The sequence below is a fragment of the Schistocerca serialis genome, unplaced genomic scaffold (genome assembly GCF_023864345.2).
Source record: "Schistocerca serialis cubense isolate TAMUIC-IGC-003099 unplaced genomic scaffold, iqSchSeri2.2 HiC_scaffold_1343, whole genome shotgun sequence".
NCBI lineage: Eukaryota > Metazoa > Arthropoda > Insecta > Orthoptera > Acrididae > Schistocerca > Schistocerca serialis.
Window position 1 is genome coordinate 4,692,614 of NW_026047562.1, and position 16,805 is coordinate 4,709,418.

General features: G+C 42.6%; 1 protein-coding gene across 1 annotated transcript; it reads left to right on the forward strand.

Annotated features, from left to right (window-relative positions):
• The first annotated feature begins 302 nt into the window (after window positions 1–302).
• On the forward strand, window positions 303–16,234 carry LOC126439757 (uncharacterized). The gene is made up of 2 exons (XM_050090580.1): window positions 303–896; window positions 15,658–16,234. Exons 1-2 carry the CDS (start codon window positions 310–312, stop codon window positions 16,187–16,189), a joined length of 1,119 nt encoding a protein of 372 aa, XP_049946537.1. The 5' UTR covers window positions 303–309; the 3' UTR covers window positions 16,190–16,234.
• Window positions 16,235–16,805: the final 571 nt, after the last annotated feature.

Below are 16,805 nucleotides of genomic sequence, written 5' to 3' on the forward strand. Positions count from 1 at the left end.
GTGCAGGCCATGTGTAGTGTAACCCCACCCACCGATAGCATCAACTGGAACAGCACTCATGTGAGGTTTTGTCCAGTGTCTGGAGCATCCAGTTCAGCTCAGTGTAAACATGCCTTACATCAGTGTTTACCCAGGGCCGATCACAAACCCCCTAGATTTGTGTGCCCAGTATCTGCTATTTACCTGATCTTAGCTGCATAGCTGACCTACGTTTTCTGTGTGTTAGTAGAAGCAAACCACAATTTATTTCCTCTGCAGCGCGACTGGAAATTCCATAGATGTTCCGTGTGTGTTTCAGGCGTGGTAGTAATGGCAGAATCAAAGTCGAAGAAGGGCAGTTTTGGAAGCGACCTGTGCACACTGCTGGAATCTGGCAAAGGTGCAGATGTGACTCTCGTGGTGGGCGACTCTCACTTGCCGGCCCACAGTGTCATTCTGGCAGCGAGGAGTCCCGTCTTTGATGCCATGTTGCGGAACAACATGCTAGAAGCTACTAGTCGCCTTATCAAAATCACTGACGTGCAGGAGGCTGTGTTGCAGCAGATGCTATTGTTCATCTATACAGACACAGTTCCGGAACTGGAAAGATTTGCAGCGCAACTGTTGGCAGTCGCCGACAAGTACGACTTGCCCCTACTTAAACGGCGGTGCGCGTCGCGAATGGCGCTGGACTTGAGCGTAGAAAATGCTGCAGCTACTGCCTTGGTGGCCACCCTGCACCGCTGTCCAGAGTTGAGGAGCGCCGCTGTGGAGTTCATAGCGCGACACCCCGAGGTGATAACCGGCAGCGACTGGGCGCAACTGCTGCGGGAGAATGCAGAGGCTGCAGCAGACATCTCCAGTCTGGTGGCGGCAGCATTGCCACGGCCACCATCCACAGAGACATCGGGATACAGGTGTGTGTGTGTGTGTGTGTGTGTGTGTGTGTGTGTGTGTGTGTGTGTGTGTGTGCCCGTGCCGCCGTGCCCGCGCGCCCCCGCGCCCGTGCGTCCCCGCTTTAAAAAAGTTTACCATTTTGAAGGATAGTAGTATGGATCAAAACAAGGAACATATGTTCAGGAAGCATGAGCTAAGAAATGATTACCTTAAGAACTGTGGGGATTTGTTCCTCTTCGCTTTTGTGGAAAACATCCCTAGTGCAAGCTATTCGCTATTTCGAATGACTTATTGGAACAGAATGCAGTCGACAAATAAGAACACGTTCTCCTACTGTGGAACAGCGGAGTTGCTAATGTAATGTGCTTGTTATTGCATACGACTTGCAACTGTGAGCCATCGCCAAAGCAGGTGCTCACTAAGGCGTCCATTCACATTAGGGTGCTGTTCTTCGCGCCAGACGTCTTCGGGAATTATGCGCTCTCTGAAAAACTCCAGAGTTGGTCTAGCAGTACAGGAAAGTTATTCAATAGGAACTATACATTGCACCAGTCAACTCCTTCTGTAGATCGTGTTAGTCCAACTCCGGTCTGTACATTAATGGAAAATCTGCTCTGATATCTTGCCTCCGTTATAATTGTAACTGGAAAGATACTGCTACAGTGGAAAAACATTTGACAAACTTTAGAGATCCATGGATAATAAGAGGAATGTTTCCCTCATTGTGAAATGCATTTTGTAGGTCGATTGTAATAACAAAGAACGTGCTGTAGAATAGATGTTTCTTCATAGTAATGATGAAAAATTGCTCTCAGCTCTTAAAGTACGAATTTCAGAGCTTATGTTTATGGAGAAGGGTATACGTATCAATATCAGTTAAGAGACACTACTCCAGAAATAACGAAGTTGAAATGTACAAGCCAAAATGTACCTGAGTTCTGCCATGGCCTCGTGTAGCGCTCCGACTAAGAGCGCCCGCTTTCGAACCGTGATGACGTAAAATATTCCAACTGACTTCTCACCAGTACCCTGCCATAATTGCCTGTATTGGTGGACATGCAATGGTGCAATTAAATTTGATTCCAGGCGCCAAAAATCCTTTAGATGGTACAGTAATGAAGAATTCCATTTACGTACATGTTTTACAAGCTGCTACATTTACAACAGTTGTTCAAAATAGTGACCCCCCACCGTCACTGCAGGCATGGCATTGTTGCACAAAGCTCATGTCATACCACTTCTAATATCCTCTGTGTCGTTTCAACAGCGCTCTAGGCGTAAAGAATTGTCTGCATGGCGATCGTCTTCGGGCTCGGTAGGTGTCTACTATGAAAGACATTTCACATGGCCCCGCAGGAATAATTAAAGTGGAGTGAGGTCAGGTCAACATGCTTGCTGTGAAACAGTATCTTGTCTGCCTATCTCCTTTTTCCGGGAATGTCTGATCCAGATGTTCGTGGAAATGAGTGTTTGAAGGGAGGTGGGGCTCCGTCGTATTGTAACCACATCCATTGAAGAATAACAAGTGGGATATGTTCTGGGAACTGTGGTAACATGTCTGACAATACTGTGCACACTGGCCCATTAAGTGGGGAAGAAGAAGAAATGGCTCTAGTATGTAATCATCGACTCTAATTGGACACACGTAGATAGATAACCTGTGTTCATGGATTTTTACGAATGTAGTGTGGGATTCTCACCGGCACAGACATGATATTGCAACTTCTTCCATGAAAATCACACATAAATGAAGTGAGGATTGACTGTGATGAGCTAAAAGAACCATTGGCTGAATACGACATTAGGTCCGAAGTCAGCAGGAGTTAGAGCGTGCTCATTTTTCCTTAATACTGGAAATATAAAACTTTGAAACATTCGTTTCCCATTCAACTGGTAGTGCTGGCTGCAGGCGCCTCATCCACTCAAGATATGCTTCCTCTAAGTCTGTGTAGCTCATCCTCCTTGGTCGTTTTGTATTTTGGTACCAACTGCCCCGTTTCACTTTCAGGTTGAAACAATCTAGGAAACCTGATGCTAGCCTGAAATCGGCTTTGCTAATATTTGGTCCTGTACAACCTTTATGCTTCTTACATTTTCGTGAACTCTAGATTTTATCCTGTGGCTTTGTCCACGTACATGTTTTACATATTTGTTGCATCTCCTAAACCCTTACCTTAGTCTATCTCCATGTCCTCGTACTCTCTATTCATCTCCTCCTCACCCACACCTTCTCTACCCACTCCCCATATTCTCCCTTCTGTCTTCCTGTCTGCATCACGTCCTACTCCCTGCGATCTGTATATATTTCCTGCACCATCTCCCTATTCATATCCTCCTCCCATGTCTCCCCCCCCTTGTCCATTCCCCATTCCTTCCTACCCTCTCTCAGCCCATTATTCAACCTGCCTCCTTTCCTCTGTGCATACCCTCTGTCACACAGCCTTTCAGCAGGTGTGGCCATCTGTACATGGAGCCCCTGCTGAACATAGATAGAAAGGCAGATAACTTTTCACAACATGTCTATGGTGTCGTGCAGCATACACGTCAGGAGCTTGAAAACTGATTTTTTTTTTTTACCCACTGACGTGTAAGTTGCCCTACAAAAAATGTCAAGAAGGTATGCCGCATTTCCACACGATGAACCTGGCATCCAGGACAGCCTATATACGATGGGATAAACAAACATTTTTGCCAATAGCTTCACTCTATAAGGAAGTTATAAGCCCCCCAGTGCTTATACACATGAGGCCAACTATTGTTGCGCTACAGTAGGTTGGAATCGATCCAGGCGTTTGGGATTAGATTCCAGACATAAATAAATACACTTCGCAGTAGAATTTCCTGCTTCGCCGATGCTAGTTGTAACCTTCTGTCACTATAGGGCTGCAAATTGCAGTGCGTAACATGCAGTGTTCAACATAACTATGACGGTGCATGAGAAACAGCTTGTTGTAGTAGAGTTTCTAACCACAGTAGACGTGCCTGTAATTGAAATCCACACAAGAATGAAGGCTGTGAACAGTCGTGATCGTATAGACATCAGCAATTTGACATTGAGTCAAATTGGTAAAACCAGCTTTAAGGTACTCATCGCCCTCCCACTTAAAAGCCAAAGGAAGTTGTTGACAGGTTTCATGTCAGGAGTGAGCATTCAAGGGACTCACCATACATTAGTTTTCTGTGATATACCACACTTATCTAATAGCTGTGTCTGTATTATCCAGTAGTTCATCAAGCCAATTCTAAATAGTCTCAGCAGTTACCGCATGCGGTCGTCCACTCTCAGCTCCGCCACACATGCAAAACGCTTTACAGTGTGGGCAACCGCAAGCACAGTGTGGCATGTCAAGAAGTAAAACCACTTCAGCTGTAGGATTCTTTTAGTATTATGCACTATCAGTTTCACGGCACTTAAAGATGCATCTTCAGCTACAGCTGCGTCTTCAGGTGCAAACTAGTAAGTTCACGATACATAAAAAAAAGAAATTGAGACCCAGCGTTTGTAGCGAGTCCGTAATGCATTAGTGATGTCGATAATCATCACTGTCCACAGCTTCCATTTTTCTATGGATTTCAATTGTAGGTACGTTTTCTGTGGTTATAAACTAGATTGCAGCATGCTGTTTGTCACGAACAAACATAATTACGTTACACCCAGCAATGTTTAAAAAAATAAAATTTGGAACCCTGTAGTGGCAGAGGGTTGCAGCTTGCGTCAGTGAAGCTGGGAATTAGACGAGTAATATGCGTAACATGTAATACCTCAGATCAGCATAAAAATTCGGAGGCATTTCTGTTCACCATTTACAGTGATAATGTCAACCTTTAGGTTCTTAACCTGCTTTATCAGCTGCATCATAACACTTCTGAATTAGGTAGTCATAAAAACTTGTTTTAAGTGCTGAAATGTCTATCAATTCCAAGTGAAGGTGTAGTCTGTTGCACAGCTCGATTCCAGTTTGCAGTGGCCCATTTCGTTTTAATACTGTATTTGAATTTTGGACATTTATTTCCTTGTTTCTTGTGTTAGGTGAGTGAATGCCCTCTTCTCTAACTACAGGCTGCATATCACCAGAGTTACCAAAAGTACATTACTTGGCAAATTTATAAGCAGAGGGATGGAAGGCTATGGTTTTTTATAAATAGAGCCTCCAATGCACTTCTACGAACTGCATTCACCACAGCTCCTATAGTTCTCCTTTCGGCTCTGAAACGACACTTGCTAGCATTAGTTTCCCCCAAAAGATTGCAGCATGTTGCAATACAGATTCTGCTGCCACAGTACACAATTATTATTTTCTTTGATGTACAGCTTGAGAGGACTATTATACAGTAACAAATGGTATTAAGTTTATTGCTTATATTTACAACTGCCAAGATGAGAAACATAGTAGATACCATCGGTGTAACAAAGCAGCTTAAATCACTTAATAAAGGCAAGGTCTCCAGTCCAGATTGTAAACCAGTCAGGTTCCTCTCACTGTATGCTGATAAAATAACTGCATATTTAGCAGTTATATACAACCACTCGCTCACAGAAAGATCCGTACCTAAAGACTAGAAAACTGCTCAAAACACACCAATACCGAAAAAGGGAAGTTGGAGTAAGCCGCTGAATTACAGGCCTATATCACTAACGTCGATTTGCAGTAGGGTTTTAGAACATATACTGTATTCGAACATTATGAAGTACCTCGAAGAAAACGATTTGACACATAGTCAGCACGGTTTCGGAAAATATCGTTCTTGTGAAATACAACTAGCTCTTTACACTCATGAAGTAATAAGTGCTATCGACAGGGTATGTCAAATTATCGTATTTTTAGATTTGCAGAAGGCTTTCGACACCTTTCCTCACTCTGTGTGCCTACAGAGTATTGTGGATTCGTGATTTCCTGTCAGAAAGGTCACATGTCGTAGTAATAGACGTAAAGTTATCGAGTAAAACAGAAGTAATATCCGGCGTTCTGCGAGGAAGTGTTATAGGCCCTCTATTGTTCCAGATGTATATTAACGACATAGGAGACATTCTGAGTAGCCGTCTCAGACTGTTTTCAAATGATGCTGTCTTTTACCGTCTTGTGAAGTCATCAGATGATCAAAACGACCTGCAAAATGGTTTAGATATCTATATGGTGCGAAAAGTGGCAATTGACCCTGAATAAAGAAAAGTATGAAGTTATTCACATGAGTACTAAAAGAAATCGGCTAAACTTAGATTACGCGATAAGTCACACAAATCTGAAGGCTCTAAATTCAATTAAATACTTAGAGATTAAATTAAAAATAACCTAAACTGGAACCATCACATAAATAATATTGTGGGTAGAGCAAAACAAAGACTGCGATTCATTGGCAGGACACTTAGAAGGTGCAACTGGTCTACTAAAGAGAATGCTTACACTACGCTTGCCCGCCTTATTCTGGAGTATCGCTGTGCGGTGTGGGATCCGCATTGGGTGGGACTGACGGATGACATCGAAAAAGTACAACGAAGGACAGATCGTTTTGTATTATCGCGAAATAGGGGAGATAGTGTCACAGACGTGATACGTTAGAGTGGCAATCATTAAAACAGAGGCATTTTTCGTTGCGACGGGATCGTCTCATGAGATTTCAATCACCACTTTTCTCCTCCGATTGCGAAATATTCTGTTGGCACCCACCTACATAGGGAGAAATGATCACGATAAAATGAGAGATCAGGGCTTGCAGAGAATAATTATAAGTGCTCGTTTTTCCCCCGTGCTGCTCGAGAGTGGAACGGTAGAGAGACAGCATGAAGAAGGTTCATTGAACCCTCTGCCAGGCACTTCATTGTGAATAGCAGAGTAATCATGTAGATGTAGACGTAGATCTCTGTTGGACTTACCTAAATCTATCCTCCTCAATCTATTTCCAAGAAGTTTCATTGCACTTCAATTTTCTAGATTTCTGGGGAATAGATCCATAGGTTGGTCAACGGATACTTGCTCCAAATGTGTGCTAATTCGTAGTAACTGTTTTTTGTGTACCTGTTATCGGATTATTTGTACAGAATTAATCTGTAATATGTGAAGTGCATATCTTCTTTCTGTAATGCTTCTTTGGTCGCTACTTTTAAGAGCATGTTTGAATCGTCTGCTAAGATGGTGTATTTTTCAGCTGGCTGGTTGCAAGTCATTTACGAAGTCCCAAAACAGGACTAGTCCCAGAATGGAGCCTTGTGGTACACCATACTTAATATATTTGAATATAATTCGATAGATAAGCCTACTCACCAAGCGGTGGCAGGAGGAAAAATGTATAAAATTTAAGGAAATTTGCGAACTTCCAGAGCCAGTGGCTACTCCTTCTGGCAGAAGGCTTGAAGAGAAAGGAAGAGGAATGACAGATAAGGACTGACAAAGTTTAGGAAATAGGAAAACTTGAGCAAAGTCGCCCAGAACCTTGTCAGGGGAGACTCAGAGGGATGAGAAGGAAAGACTGTTGGGGACAGCACCATCCAAGGTTTGAAAACCTGAGAGCTTAAAGATGGAAGACTGGGTAATGAGGAACAAAGTACTGATAAAGCACTGTGCAAGAGTTAGTAAGAGTGGAAACCTAAGCACATTACAGGTGGCAGACAGATGGAGGAGGAGGAGGGGAGATAGCCAGGTCAGAAATTAAGTCATATAGAAGACTAAAAATGAAGAAAAGGAATAGCTGTTGAAAATAAATGCCGATACCAAAGAAATTTACTTAAAGGATAGATGGATGGTGAGAACCAAGCACATATTCTAACAGATCCTACCTACACAGTTCTGAGAATCTGGTATCATGAGGGGAAAGGGGGAAAATCCAGATGGCACATGTGGTGAAACAGGCATAGAGGTCACAACAGTTATATTGAAGAGAACGCTCTGCAGTAGGATATTGTATGCTGCCAGTATACACTCTGTTTGTGCCCATTCGTCGTAGCTGATAATCCTCTACCTTTTTCTGAACATCCACAAACCCAATCACCCTGGCTATCCCATCGTTGATGGCTTGAAAGCAACAACTGAACATATCTCTCTTGGTTGATAAACGACAGCAGCCTCCCTCCTGTGTTAGAGAGACCAACCATTTCCTAGATAATCTGAAATCTGTGTGTCCCATTCTCTCTAACCACCTTGTTTGTCACCACTGGTGCTACGACCCTCGTTACCAGTGTCCCCACTGTATGTGACCTGTCTGCTGCTGAATACTACCTCAACTACCTCTCATTTGATTCTGATCATATGACGTCCTTCCTGCTCACATTAATCAACTTTGTACTTACGAAGAACTAATTTATCTTTCAAGGGCAGATGTTCAAGCAGATCATGAGCGTGACTGTAGGGTCCAGGATAGCTTCTTTCTAGGATAACTTTTTCATGGTTGATAACAAAACGAGAGAAGGAAAGTTGCTACCCACCATGCAGCAGAGACGCAGTCGCGACTCAGCACCTCCGCTGTGTGGTGGGTAGCAACTTTCCTTCTCTCGTTTTGTTACATTCCATCCTGGATTTTCCATTGTTTGATTTTTCATGGTTTACTTAGAGAAGGCTTTCCTGCAATCAATAACCCTTGAGCCCCTTGTTTGGCTTGCATTTGGTGACGACATCTTTGCCATATGGAATCATGGTGAAGCTGGCCCCTCAAAAATTTTTGGAGTCTCCCAGTTAAATTTCATATGATCCTGCTCTGAGTCCTAAGCAACTTTCCTTCATGTTGATCTCGTCCTCAGCAAGGGTCAGTACACACTTCTCTTCACAGTAAACCTACAGACAAGTATTTACAATTAGATAGTTGGCATCCTTTCTATTTCAAACGTTCGCTTAGAACCAGCCATCAGATTTTTTCAGATGCAGACTCTTAGAGCAACACACCACCATTTTCTCCTTAGCCTTTACTGAACATTAGTATCCCACCAGCCCAGTTGAAAAACAGATTTCTCAGGCTACCACATCCAATGCTGGTTTTGCTGAGACCTCTGTAAAATAACTTATGAGCACACAATTTGCCCACCACTCGTAGAATAACCTTTTGTTGCCCACCCTCTCAATATACACAATATCCTGTGGCCACACCTTAGTGTTGTCGCAGTTTTTTAAATAAATCTATTTGGCACACACACGCTAAACCTTCCTCTATTATTGGTTTTGTTCCTTGTGATTAAGGCTATAGATGGCTACCAATACTGCATATATAGGTGCATTTATGTTGAGTCACACAATAAGGCCGAATTATTCCGAGTAAAATATTTTTCTTATTTCAGTATTTGAAAAAACATTATTTTTTGTTAAACATAACTCTACGATTTGGAACACCATGACAGTTTCATTTGCTGTAAAGCAGTGTAAAAAATTAAGTTATAACTTTTTAACTTGTAGGAGGCCAAATGAAGAAAGTAGCCGCCATGGAAATTACCTTTGACTTTCATTTGAATCTTCTCAGGAATACCTGTCAGACTGGTGAAAATCCAGTCTGCACATACGTGTGCTCAAGTGTGTCCAGAGATTCGTGTTCACTTCATTTCATTTCTCATAAAGCTCGATTAGAAACACTAGGTGATAAATGTAATTATTTACTTCATTTTTGTTCCGGCTTAAAATGAATGGCTAAATCTCTCGGGATTGATCATATATGGAATACAAGAGCCTGTCCAACTCCTGGGTGAAACAGTATTAACTTCAACTTCATTACTTTGCATAGTTCTAACCCGTGAACAGGTCGTCACAATGTTAAGGACAATCAGAGCACACAGCAGTAGTCCAATAACCAGTTGATAAACCATAAATTAACTCTTCCTTATGTCCCGTTTTTCTGGTAAGACAGTGCAAAAAAACGAAACCGTAAATATTTGTTGCATAGCGCAACACTCTTCTTCGCCGTCGGTTTTAACAGGGAACCTGTATATTTCTGCTAACAGAAATATGTAGCGCATGTCTGTGTGATGTTTATTAAAAATAGTGTAAAAATTTGAAGTAAATCTGGCATGAACTTGTAGAGATTTTTGGAGGAAACGTTTCCTCAATATTTGATACAACAGAAGTATGCACATCCAGAAAATAATTATTAGAATGTAACACTTTAGTTAAAACATTAAGTGGTAAGGTCTTCACTACACTTGCCTGTGTTTTTAAAGTGTAGCTACAGTACACCTGGGTACATGGCGTATGTGTGAAAAAAGCTTCATTTAGAAAAATTGTGTAGCAGACAGCCGGTTATCATTCTACAGTATTGTAGTTTCCTTTTAGTGTTTTGCAAAAATTCTATATATTCTGAATTGACAGCTGCATTGCCTGATACTAATTAAGTCGGTATTTTTCATGTGTATGGGGCCTTGGACACCAACCTGCGTTTTATTTACTGATGATATGTTCGCCTTGTTTTGGATTTGAGTAAACATGGTCTGACATGAGGTGGGCCACTCCCCTCTGCTGCCACCCAGCTCCATTAGTCCGTCATCTGCCACAGCATCTATTCTATGCCATTTCTTGAAAATCAGAATGGCCAGTGCTTTATTTTCTGCAGTCGCCAGAAGTGATTCGTTGCTTCATGGGTCAACGATTAACTGCTGCTAGAAGGGAAGAAAGTGGTTAAACATTATCTGTGTAGACTCTTGTGGTTATCTCATCTGGTCCAAAAGCCTTTGCAATACTAGGTAATTATTGTTCTATACCATGATCGCTTACCACAAAGTTGTTCGGATTTTTATAGTCGGATTGTCTGGCAATTCGAATCACTTGCAAGCTGAGATTGAGAGTGTGGTGGGTTACCAACACAAGTACAAGGATAGCGTACCAATAGGGACAGACAAACAAGTGGTTCCTGAAGAGGGGCAGCAGCCTTTTCAGTAGTTGCAGGGGCAACAGTCTGGATGATTGACTGATCTGGCCTTGTAACATTAACCAAAACGGCCTTGCTGTGCTGGTACTGCGAACGGCTGAAAGCAAGGGGAAACTACAGCCGTAATTTTTCCCGAGGACATGCAGCTTTACTGTATGATTAAATGATGATGGCGTCCTCTTGGGTAAAATATTCCGGAGGTAAAATAGTCCCCCATTCGGATCTCCGGGCGGGGACTACTCAAGAGGACGTCGTTATCAGGAGAAAGAAAACTGGCATTCTACGGATCGGAGCGTGGAATGTCAGATCCCTTAATCGGGCAGGTAGGTTAGAAAATTTAAAAAGGGAAATGGATAGGTTTAAGTTAGATATAGTGGGAATTAGCGAAGTTCGGTGGCAGGAGGAACAAGACTTTTGGTCAGGTGATTACAGGGTTATAAATACAAAACCAAATAGGGATAATGCAGGAGTAGGTTTAATAATTAATAAAAAAAAATAGGAGTGCGGGTTAGCTACTACAAACAGCATAGTGAACGCATTATTGTGGCCAAGATAGACACAAAGCCCATGCCTACTACAGTAGTACAAGTTTATATGCCAACTAGCTCTGCAGATGATGAAGAAGTAGATGAAATGTATGACGAGATAAAAGAAATTATTCAGGTAGTGAAGGGAGATGAAAATTTAAGTCATGGGTGACTGGAATTCGTCAGTAGGAAAAGGGAGAGAAGGAAACATAGTAGGTGAATATGGATTGGGGGGAAGGAATGAAAGAGGAAGCCGCCTTGTAGAATTTCGCACAGAGCATAACTTAATCATAGCTAACACTTAGTTCAAGAATCATAAAAGAAGGTTGTATACCTGGAAGAATCCTGGAGATACTAAAAGGTATCAGATAGATTATATAATGGTAAGACAGAGATTTAGGAACCAGGTTTTAAATTGTAAGACATTTCCTGGGGCAGATGTGGATTCTGACCACAATCTATTGGTTATGAACTGCAGATTGAAACTGAAGAAACTGCAAAAAGGTGGGAATTTAAGGAGATGGGACCTCGATAAACTGAAAGAACCAGAGGTTGTAGAGAGTTTCACGGAGAGCATAAGGGAACAATTGACAGGAATGGGGGAAAGAAATACAGTAGAAGAAGAATGGGTAGCTCTGAGGGATGAAGTAGTGAACGCAGCAGAGGATCAAGTAGGTAAAAAGACGAGGGCTAATAGAAATCCTTGGGTAACAGAAGAAATATTGAATTTAATTGATGAAAGGAGAAAATATAAAAATGCAGTAAATGAATCAGGCAAAAAGGAATACAAACGTCTCAAAAATGATATCGACAGGAAGTGCAAAATGGCTAAGCAGGGATGGCTAGAGGACAAATGTAAGGATGTAGAGGCTTGTCTCACTAGGGGTAAGATAGATACTGCCTACAGGAAAATTAAAGAGACCTTTGGAGGGAAGAGAACCACTTGTATGAATATCAAGAGCTCAGATGCAACCCAGTTCTAAGCAAAGAAGGGAAGGCAGAAAGGTCGAAGGAGTATATACAGGGTTTATACAAGGGCGATGTACTTGAGGACAATATTATGGAATTGGAAGAGGATGTAGGTGAAGACGAATAGGGAGATAAGATACTGCGTGAAGAGTTTGACAGAGCACTGAAAGACCTGAGTCGAAACAAGGCCCCGGGAGTAGACAACATTCCATTAGAACTACTGATGGTCTCGGGAGAGCCAGTCATGACAAAACTCTACCATCTGGTGAGCACGATGTATGAGACAGGCGAAATACCCTCAGACTTCAAGTAGAATATAATAATTCCAATCCCAAAGAAAGCAGGTGTTGACAGATGTGAAAATTACCGATCTATCAGTTTAATAAGTCACAGCTGCAAAATACTAACGCGAATTCTTTACAGACAAATGGAAAAACTGGTAGAAGCGGACCTCGGGGAAGATCAGTTTGGATTCCGTAGAAATGTTGGAACACGTTAGGCAATACTAACCTTACGACTTATCTTAGAAGAAAGATTAAGAAAAGGCAAACCTACGTTTCTAGCATTTGTAGACTTAGAGAAAGCTTTTGACAACGTTAACTGGAATATTCTCTTTCAAATTCTGAAGGTGGCAGGGGTAAAATACAAGGAGCGAATGGCTATTTACAATTTGTACAGAAACCAGATGGCAGTTATAAGAGTCGAGGGACATGAAAGGGAAACAGTGGTTGGGAAGGGAGTGAGACAGGGTTGTAGCCTGTCCCCGATGTTATTCAATCTGTATATTGAGCAAGCAGTAAAGGAAACAAAAGAAAAATTCCGAGTAGGTATTAAAATTCATGGAGAAGAAGTAAAAACTTTGAGGTTCGCCGATGACATTGTGATTCTGTCAGAGACAGCAAAGGACTTGGAAGAGCAGTTGAACGGAATGGACAGTGTCTTGAAAGGAGGATATAAGATGAACTTCAACAAAAGCAAAACGAGGATAATGGAATGTAGTCGAATTAAGTCGGGTGATGCTGAGGGAATTAGATTAGGAAATGAGACACTTAAAGTAGTAAAGGAATTTTGCTATTTGTGGAGCAAAATAACTGAGGATTGTGGAAGTAGAGAGGATATAAAATGTAGATTGGCAATGGCAAGGAAAGCGTTTCTCATGAAGAGAAATTTGTTAACATCGAGTATAGATCTAAGTGTCAGGAAGTCGTTTCTGAAAGTATTTGTATGGAGTGTAGCGATGTATGGAAGTGAAACATGGACGATAACTAGTTTGGACAAGATGAGAATAGAAGCTTTCGAAATGTGGTGCTACAGAAGAATGCTGAAGATAAGGTGGGTAGATCACGTAACTAATGAGGAGAGATTGAATAGGATTGGGGAGAAGAGAAGTTTGTGGCACAACTTGACTAGAAGAAGGGATCGGTTGGTAGGACATGTTTTGAGGCATCAAGGGATCACCAATTTAGCATTGGAGGGCACCTTGGAGGGTAAAAATCGTAGAGGGAGACAAAGAGATGAATACACTAAGCAGATTCAGTAGGATGTATGTTGCAGTAGGTACTGGGAGATGAAGAAGGTTGCACAGGATAGAGTAGCATGGAGAGCTGCATCAAACCAGTCTCAGGACTGAAGACCACAACAACAACAACAACAACAGGGACAAGAAAGGAGGCATGAAGGGCGCCAAAAACAGAAATAACAATCATCCATTTATTGCTCCATTACACACGCACGTCATGATACGAGACATTATGATTCCCACCCTCAAATCTATTATGACAAACAATATGTATCACGAAGGGCACAGAATGGATTTTAAGAAATTACAATGGCACATGAACTCCGCTATGACGAACAGTGTGCATAATGAGGGGCACACAATTTTTCCAATGTAAGAAATTAAAATAATACTAGCATAAAGTTAACTAAAATGCCTTGAAGGAAATGTTTATGGGAAGAACACGATGGGGCCGCAAGGGAGGAGGCAACACAATACTTAACTCAGGTGCACCAAAGCAAACAACGGACACCAGGCCGCGCCAATCACGGACATGTAAGGCACGCAACTGCTCTCTCCGTTGGGGTTCCACCGAAGTAATAGCAACCTGAAACATTTTAATACTTGTAACAGTACACTAGTGATCAACAAATTAAAAAAAAGAAAACATGACATAGAATAATTTAAGAATATCACATTATATCACTATGAACTTAAGGTCTTCAGTAATTAAGATTACGAAACAGGTAAAGGGGCATGTGCCACTATTAAATCTTCCCTAATTACACTACTAAATTTCTCAGTACCCAAGTTGCAATTAACGCAACAAGAATTAAATCATTTAAGTGATAATGTTTATATAATAATAATAAAATCATTTTATACATCAGAGGACCAAGAATGGGCTGATCAGTACACCCCAGTGAAGCGGTTCACACAAATGGCACTCCACGGCTCCGAGCACACAGCCCCATACAAAATGCAACACAACCACAGCGACCCGGCGTACTACCAGAACCACCAGGCAGTCGTACTAAGCCAAAACAAGGACCGACTTAAAATAACGAGACCTAGTCCGGGCCGGACAACAGACCAAATGCCGAGAAATCCATAAGAAACCTCAGCCAACTTAATACCAAAACAGTTTATGAACAATATGCAAAACACAAGACGTCTCAGTCCAAAGGCTTCCGTTTAGTCGCGAAGGTGGTTCCGACCCACCTGCTGAGGTGCCAAGCATCGTACGGAGTGCCGAATCGAGCTTCACCTTCGTTAACGGAAAGCGGAAGCACCACAAGACCAAATCTAACTGCGCAAGGCAACCTGTAAGGAGTGCCACTCGAAGACTACGCACTTGAAGATCAGACATAAAGCATCCTGACTGACGTGCCGCTGAACGACGCACTTCCGTCACCAGCGTCTAGTAGAGTAGGGAGAACAGCTTAGCCCATCGGTATACTTCCACGGGACGGTAAACGAGGATAGCGATCCCAGCGACGGAGAGACAGGACGACGAAATGACATCCCGCCGCACATGGAAGGTATTTCAAACTCGGGCTCGGCAAACTACAACAGGCGAGATTTTTCTCCCCTTGCGAATCAAGTTAAACGGCACACCACGCCGCTGTCCACACTATTAACCGTAAAATCACGGTCCGGTCTTCCCATCGGGCCCCACTCGGCGTCCAGACGCAAACAACCCCCGCCGAGCCGAACTGTCTCCACGCCAAGGCAGCCACCTCTTTCCTCTCCGGCCAGCGATAACACACGGAAAAAGACCGCCTAACGCCAAAGCGCCGTCTGAGTGAAAACTCAGCACTAAGATCCTCAAGTGACACTGTACAGTGGCTTATGGTGTGTGTGTGTGTGTGTGTGTGTGTGTGTGTGTGTGTGTGTGTGTGTGTGTGCGCGCACAGATGTAAGTATTCCCATGTCATTTCATGTGTTTCGCAGCAATATGCCAGACAGGATCAAGCAGAAGATGATGGCCAGACTTATGGAGGCCGCTCGCAGTGGGAGCGCACGAGAAGTGTGGGCGCTGCTGCTCGCCGGAGTGGCAAAGGACGCCCGAGACGGCAGAGCAAACACGGCGCTGCACCTGGCGGCCGACGGAGGGCACGCCATCACTGTGAAGCACCTGCTCGATGCGGGACTGGATGCCAACAGTGTCAACTCGAATAGGAGGACGCCCCTACACCTGGCAGCTCAGAGAGGGAACACGGATATAATATGGATGCTGGTGAGAGCGTCGGCACGAGTAGACGCTCAGGATGCAATGGGGCAGACTGCACTCCACGTGGCTGCGAGTGTGAACACTGCTGTAAAAGATGATAGAGTACATGTAGTGAATACACTGCTCCTGGCGGGTGCGACAAAAGATATAACTGACTTAAAGAAGCAGAAACCTGAGCATTTGGCAACCGTATCAACAAAAACAGCTTTCAACACTTTCAACACTGTTTCCAGTCCTTACATTGACTTGTAATAAAGTTTTACTTTATTGTTGTTGCTGTATACACTACATATTTAGCTAAAACAGTTAAGATTCCAACTAACTTTGATCAGGCACAGTGATCTAGATGTCATCGTGCAGGCAGTGAATTTCGTTTTAGTGTCTAATCCTCTCAAGAATAAACCAACTCTCAGCACACTACTTCTACTTAAACATCTACTTAAACAACATATATCTCCAGATCCAGATGTAAAAGGAATGAGATCCTCAAAAAGTTCGCACTTATATGAAGTTTCAGCTGAGAATCACACAAAACTTCATCCACAGACATTCGTAGCTTTATTTTGGAACCCTTAATCCATGCACACATTGCCTTAGTCATAGAACTGTGTAGTATTTTTGTTAGAAGTTATGATACATATGTGCACCAGTGAATCCAAATGTATAGTGATAAAGGCTATTGCATTTGAATAAAGTTTAAGCCCACAGTCTTTTAATTTTTTGTTTTATTCTGATTTCCGTGCTGTACACAAAACTTTCCTCTGTCCACAAACGACAAACGCTACTTACGTTGACAGTGTTCATTCTGGTAGCAGTGTTTAAATAATGTGGTTGGGCTCATACTGCAGGGTGTATACGACCTGGGACA

Bases quoted from the DNA above. Each gene is read 5' to 3' on its own strand.
- LOC126439757 (XM_050090580.1), top strand. From the start codon at position 310: ATGGCAGAATCAAAGTCGAAGAAGGGCAGTTTTGGAAGCGACCTGTGC. The intron at 897-15,657 runs GTGTGTGTGTGT...TGTGTTTCGCAG, and splicing joins ACAGAGACATCGGGATACAG to CAATATGCCAGACAGGATCA.